At 40.7% G+C, this 7,500-nt stretch overlaps 1 protein-coding gene across 1 annotated transcript in view; it reads left to right on the forward strand.

Annotated features, from left to right (window-relative positions):
• The window catches only part of LOC308304399 (calcium/calmodulin-dependent protein kinase type IV), a gene marked incomplete at both ends in the record, with an annotated part of 33,572 nt that overhangs the window by 21,473 nt on the left and 4,599 nt on the right, over positions 1-7,500 (forward strand). Inside the window, 2 exons of the mRNA XM_080748989.1 lie at positions 2,392-2,467; positions 3,351-3,477. Coding sequence (XP_080605115.1) covers positions 2,392-2,467; positions 3,351-3,477 — 203 coding nt within the window. The remainder of the gene's footprint in view (positions 1-2,391; positions 2,468-3,350; positions 3,478-7,500) is intronic.

Consider the following 7,500-nt stretch of genomic DNA (forward strand, 5'->3'; position numbering starts at 1 on the left):
GCTGAACATGATGGATGCATATAACTTCAGAATAAGAGGTAGCTGTACATGATGGATGCTTAATGAAGATGTAGCTGAACAGGACGGATGCTTAATGAAGAGGTAGCTGAACATGATGGATGCTTAATGAAGAGGTAGCAGAACATGATGGATGCTTAATGAAGAGGTAGCTGAACATGATGGATGCTTAATGAAGAGGTAGCTGAACATGATGGATGCATATAACTTCAGAATAAGAGGTAGCTGAACATGATGGATGCATATAACTTCAGAATAAGAGGTAGCTGAACATGATGGATGCTTAATGAAGAGGTAGCTGAACATGATGGATGCTTAATGAAGAGGTAGCTGAACATGATGGATGCTTAATGAAGAGGTAGCTGTACATGATGGATGCATATAACTTCAGAATGAGAGGTAGCTGAACATGATGGATGCATCAAGCAGAACTAAAGGAGTATGGCAGGCCAGCAGGGGGCAGCACTACAGCAAGTACTGCTTCTTTAAGTAGACAAGCCCAACCAATCACAGGAAGGCTGACGATTGGCACCCAGCAATCAGCAGATAGGCAGCACCTGGAAAGAGTCTGCTTTGTTCTCTATGGAGACACAAAGAGTCTGCTTTGTTCCCTATGGAGACACAAAGAGTCTGCTTTGTTCCCTATGGAGACACAAAGAGTCTGCTTTGTTCGCTATGGAGACACAAAGAGTCTGCTTTGTTCTCTATGGAGACACAAAGAGTCTGCTTTGTTCCCTATGGAGACACAAAGAGTCTGCTTTGTTCCCTATGGAGACACAAAGAGTCTGCTTTGTTCCCTATGGAGACACAAAGAGCCTGCTTTGTTCCCTATGGAGACACAAAGAGTCTGCTTTGTTCCCTATGGAGACACAAAGAGCCTGCTTTGTTCCCTATGGAGACACAAAGAGCCTGCTTTGTTCCCTATGGAGACACAAAGAGCCTGCTTTGTTCTCTATGGAGACACAAAGAGCCTGCTTTGTTCCCTATGGAGACACAAAGAGCCTGCTTTGTTCTCTATGGAGACACAAAGAGCCTGCTTTGTTCCCTATGGAGACACAAAGAGCCTGCTTTGTTCTCTATGGAGACACAAAGAGCCTGCTTTGTTCCCTATGGAGACACAAAGAGCCTGCTTTGTTCCCTATGGAGACACAAAGAGTCTGCTTTGTTCTCTATGGAGACACAAAGAGTCTGCTTTGTTCTCTATGGAGACACAAAGAGCCTGCTTTGTTCCCTATGGAGACACAAAGAGTCTGCTTTGTTCTCTATGGAGACACAAAGAGTCTGCTTTGTTCCCTATGGAGACACAAAGAGCCTGCTTTGTTCCCTATGGAGACACAAAGAGTCTGCTTTGTTCTCTATGGAGACACAAAGAGCCTGCTTTGTTCTCTATGGAGACACAAAGAGTCTGCTTTGTTCTCTATGGAGACACAAAGAGCCTGCTTTGTTCTCTATGGAGACACAAAGAGCCTGCTTTGCTCCCTATGGAGACACAAAGAGCCTGCTTTGTTCTCTATGGAGACACAAAGAGTCTGCTTTGTTCTCTATGGAGACACAAAGAGCCTGCTTTGTTCTCTATGGAGACACAAAGAGCCTGCTTTGCTCCCTATGGAGACACAAAGAGCCTGCTTTGTTCTCTATGGAGACACAAAGAGCCTGCTTTGTTCCCTATGGAGACACAAAGAGTCTGCTTTGTTCTCTATGGAGACACAAAGAGCCTGCTTTGTTCTCTATGGAGACACAAAGAGCCTGCTTTGCTCCCTATGGAGACACAAAGAGCCTGCTTTGTTCCCTATGGAGACACAAAGAGCCTGCTTTGTTCTCTATGGAGACACAAAGAGCCTGCTTTGCTCCCTATGGAGACACAAAGAGCCTGCTTTGTTCCCTATGGAGACACAAAGAGCCTGCTTTGTTCTCTATGGAGACACAAAGAGCCTGCTTTGTTCCCTATGGAGACACAAAGAGCCTGCGACACAAAGAGCCTGCTTTGTTCTCTATGGAGACACAAAGAGTCTGCTTTGTTCTCTATGGAGACACAAAGAGCCTGCTTTGTTCTCTATGGAGACACAAAGAGTCTGCTTTGTTCCCTATGGAGACACAAAGAGCCTGCTTTGTTCCTATGGGGACACAAAGAGCCTGCTTTGTTCCCTATGGAGACACAAAGAGCCTGCTTTGTTCTCTATGGAGACACAAAGAGGGTCCTCTTTGTAAACATGCGTTCAGAGCTCTTAGGTTTGTCCTTCTTATTGTGTTATTTGTTATTTGTTGCTTCTGTTATTGTGATTAGGGTCAGGGCTAGAAGGGTCTGGGTGTTATGATGATGATGATGATGATGATGATGATGATATTGTGAAGTCATTGTTTCTTCTCTTCCAGCCCCAGAGATCCTCAGAGGAGCAGCGTACGGTCCAGAGGTGGACATGTGGTCAGTGGGAGTCATCCTGTACATCCTGTAAGTATCACATCTATATCCTGTTAGTATCACATCTATATCCTGTTAGTATTACATCTATATCCTGTTAGTATCACATCTATATCCTGTTAGTATCACATCTATATCCTGTTAGTATTACATCTATATCCTGTTAGTATTACATCTATATCCTGTTAGTATTACATCTATATCCTGTAAGTATTACATCTATATCCTGTAAGTATCACATCTACATCCTGTTAGTATTACATCTATATCCTGTTAGTATTACATCTACATCCTGTTAGTATTACATCTATATCCTGTTAGTATTACATCTATATCCTGTTAGTATCACATCTACATCCTGTAAGTATTACATCTATATCCTGTAAGTATCACATCTATATCCTGTTAGTATAACACATATATATCCTGTTAGTATTACATCTACATCCTGTTAGTATCTAGTATCTAATAGAGGTGGACATGTGGTCAGTGGGAGTCATCCTGTACATCCTGTACATCCTGGCCTCTATTGTCAAAATGTTCTCGTATTTTTACATCTTCCTGCAGTTTTTTGCAGCAACACAGGCTTGGCCAGAACCTAACCTTGAACACATTGACCTGTCTGATGTGTCATGTGACCTGTCTGATGTGTCATGTGACCTGTCTGATGTGTCATGTGACCTGTCTGATGTGTCATGTGACCTGTCTGATGTGTCATGTGACCTGTCTGATTGATGCTTTGCGGGTGAAAACGGGTTGGCCGATCGCAGTACTTGCGCGCTCTGCTTGAGCAAGTAATAAGTACAGTCATTACTGTGTGTGTGTGTGTGTGTGTGTGTGTGTGTGTGTGTGTGTGTGTGTGTGTGTGTGTGTGTGTGTGTGTGTGTGTGTGTGTGTGTGTGTGTGTGTGCAGGTTGTGTGGGTTTGAACCATTCTTTGACAGCAGGGGGGATCAGTACATGTACAGTCGCATCCTGAACTGTGATTATGAGTTTGTGTCTCCGTGGTGGGATGAGGTGTCTGACAACGCCAAGGACCTGGTGAGTTACTATCTACCTTAACCCTAACCCTAACCCTAACCTATCTACCTATCTACCTATCTATCTATCTATCTATCTATCTATCTATCTATCTACCTTAAAGGACCTACACCATGAATTTTCACTTTTTCTATTTTAAAACCTTTTTTTGGGGTCCCACTGGCACCTTCTATCCTCACAAAGTCCTATTTCTGTACATTGTGTCTTTCTCTGGTTTTGGGAAGACAGAGATGAAAAGCTTTCCACGGGTTCTCAGAACAGTGCTGTTCTGAGAGTTGACGCATGTGAAGTCACACGCGTGACGTCACAAAAAATTTTTTTTTTCAAAAACTGTCAAAAAGTCAAAAAAAAAATTTTGAAAAAAAAAAAAATTCAAATTTTTTTTTTCAAAATTTTTCAAAAAACTTTTTTTTTTCAAAAACTTTTTTTTTCAAAAACTTTTTTTTTCACAAAACTTTTTTTTTTCAAAACACTTTCAAAAAACTTTTTTTTCAAAAAACTTTTTTTTTCAAAAACTTCTTTTTTCAAAAAACTTATTTTCTTTCACAAAACTTTTTTTTTTTTTCAAAACACTTTCAAAAAACTTTTTTTTTCAAAAACCCCTTTTTTTTCAAAAAACTTCTTTTCTTTCTGGAAAAACCCCACTAGATGCGCCCCTGAGCAAACAGAGGCCGTTTTGGTATTGCAGCTGGAGAGCCTCATTATAGTAGAGCTAGAACAAACAAAAAGAATGGTCAGAGTGTTTGTTGAGGGTTAAAACCTGTCTAAGACTCAACTTTGAGCATATATTTATACAAAAAATATAGTTTTAAAAGCATGGTGTAGGCCCTTTAACCCTAACCCTAACCTACCTATCTACCCTACCTACCCTACCTATCTAACCGTAACCCTAACCTACCTATCTACCCTACCTACCTACCCTACCTACCCACCCTACCTACCTACCTATCTAACCCTAACCCTAACCTGAGGTGTCTGACAACGCCAAGGACCTGGTGAGTTACTATCAACCCTAACCCTCTATCTACCCTACCTACCTACCTACCTGTCAACGCCAAGGACCAAGGAATTTCTCAGCAACTTCCTGGTGCTGACGTCAGTTTAGAAGGGTAAAATAACACAGAAATCGCTGGACTTAAAGCCAACAAATAATTATTTTGAACGGTAAAGCAAATTATAACGCTTTGTGCCTTTTACTATCTTGTGTTCTTGATCATGCTAGCCGTATTTTATACTTTACTATTCGGAAATTGCATCAAATTTGCGATTTCTGTGTTAACTCTATGGGCTTTTAGCAGGGTTTACCCTTCAAAACGTGACGTCAGCACCAGGAAGTTGCTGAGTGGGCGGGCCGTGAATAGGGCTAATTGTTCTCCCTGTATATACTGCCTCTGGGAGAACCTATCAGCGCTCACGGTGTTAACTTTCTTTCCTATGGCGACGACACCCCGTTATACTTTCTGTAGCTCCAGACGACCCCAGTGCTCTAGATGGTATGATGTAACACCCCGTTATACTTTCTGTAGCTCCAGACGACCCCAGTGCTCTAGATGGTATGATGTAACACCCAGTTATACTTTCTGTAGCTCCAGACGACCCCAGTGCTCTAGATGGTATGATGTAACACTCAGTTATACTTTCTGTAGCTCCAGACGACCCCAGTGCTCTAGATGGTATGATGTAACACCCCGTTATACTTTCTGTAGCTCCAGACGACCCCAGTGCTCTAGATGGTATGATGTAACACCCCGTTATACTTTCTGTAGCTCCAGACGACCCCAGTGCTCTAGATGGTATGATGTAACACCCAGTTATACTTTCTGTAGCTCCAGACGACCCCAGTGCTCTAGATCAGGGGTCTTCAACAGGGGGTCCGCGACCCCTAGGGGGTCCGCGGAGGTACTGCAGGGGTCCGCGAAATTATTGCTTAAAAAAAAAAAAAAAAGATTTCAAAAATGTTTTTTTTTCATTTTTTTTCATTTTTCACATTTATGTTAAAAAATAAATCATGATTCTATCCCTTTTGAATAGCTTGAATACATGATTACTATGCAATTGAGAGATTGTTGATATTATTGACATTGGTTCTCAGTTAATAAGGTACGGCCCACCCTGCTCGCTGTAACTTGTACATGTTTAAAATAAAAAATATGTAGTAGCCCCCCCACCCTACGAGGTGGTAGGGGGTCCCTGCTCCATCTCCCCATCAGTTTGGGGGTCCCCGGCCTGAAAACGTTGAAGACCCCTGCTCTAGATGGTATGATGTAACACCCCGTTATACTTTCTGTAGCTCCAGACGACCCCAGTGCTCTAGATGGTATGATGTAACACCCAGTTATACTTTCTGTAGCTCCAGACGACCCCAGTGCTCTAGATGGTATGATGTAACACCCCGTTATACTTTCTGTAGCTCCAGACGACCCCAGTGCTCTAGATGGTATGATGTAACACCCCGTTATACTTTCTGTACCTCCAGACGACCCCAGTGCTCTAGATGGTATGATGTAACACCCAGTTATACTTTCTGTAGCTCCAGACGACCCCAGTGCTCTAGATGGTATGATGTAACACCCAGTTATACTTTCTGTAGCTCCAGACGACCCCAGTGCTCTAGACCAGGGGCTCCCAAACTTTTCTGTCTCAGGGCACCCCATACTTCTTTTTTTTTCATCCGAGGCACCCCTACATTGTATTCATAATTTTCACTCCCAGCAACTTATATTTATAGCATATTTTAGTGATTATGTGTCGAGGAAAGCGTTGAGATATTTTGCCATTTTGATTAGAACTGACTAAAAATAACTTTGTACTTCAAGTTTAAAATGATGCTAAATGTTTTCAAATCAAATTATCTCGCTGCACCCCTGGACTGCCATTGCGGCACCCCAGGGTGCCCCGTCACCCACTTTGAAAACCCCTGCTCTATGGTATGATGTAACACCCAGTTCTACCTTTCTGTCGCTCCAGACGACCCCAGTGCTCTAGAAGACCCATTGCTGGCATGTCTATCCAGCATAACACTTTGGATGGACGAGAACTTTCTCAAGTTAAATGAGGACAAGACAGAAGTTCTCATAATTGGTTCTAGTGTGCAGAGAGAATCAATAATATAACACCTCCGTAAAGAACCTGGGGGTGATCATTGATTCTTAAAGGGCCTACACCATGCTTTTAAAACTATATTTTTTGTATAAATATATGCTCAAAATTGAGTCTTAGACAGGTTTTAACCCTCAACAAACACTCTGACCATTCTTTTTGTTTGTTCTAGCTCTACTATAATGAGGCTCTCCAGCTGCAATACCAAAACGGCCTCTGTTTGCTCAGGGTCTAGTGGGGTTTTTCCAGAAAAAAAAGAAGTTTTTTGAAAAAAAAAGAAGTTTTAAAAAAAAAAAAGTTTTTTGAAAAAAAAAGTTTTTTGAAAAAAAAAGTTTTTTGAAAAAAAAAGTTTTTTGAAAAAAAAAGTTTTTTGAAAAAAAGTGTTTTGAAAAAAGTTTTGTGAAAAAAAAAGTTTTTGAAAAAAAGTTTTTTGAAAAAAAAAAGTTTTTTGAAAAAAAAGTTTTTTGAAAAAAAAAAAGTTTTTTGAAAAAAAAAAATTGATAAAGTTTTGAAAAAAAATGTTTTTGAAAAAAAAATGTTTTAAATTTTTTTTTTTGACTGACAGTTAAAAAAAGTTTTGAAAAAAATAAATTTTGAAAAAAAAAAGTTTTGAATTTTTCTTTTTTTTTTTTTACTGAAAAAAAACGGGAAACGCGTGTGACGTCACATGCGTCAACTCTCAGAACAGCACTGTTCTGAGAACCCGTGGAAAGCTTTTCATCTCTGTCTTCCCAAAACCAGAGAAAGACACAATGTACAGAAATAGGACTTTGTGAGGATAGAAGGTGCCAGTGGGACCCCAAAAAAAGGTTTTAAAATAGAAAAAGTGAAAATTCATGGTGTAGGTCCTTTAACCATGTCGCTAAGATCGCTTTCATTAGCCTTAGAAATATTGCACAAATTAAGTCTGATCCACACTTTTGT

The sequence above is a fragment of the Nannobrachium achirus genome (genome assembly GCF_963921795.1).
Source record: "Nannobrachium achirus genome assembly, chromosome: 1".
Lineage (NCBI taxonomy): Eukaryota > Metazoa > Chordata > Actinopteri > Myctophiformes > Myctophidae > Nannobrachium > Nannobrachium achirus.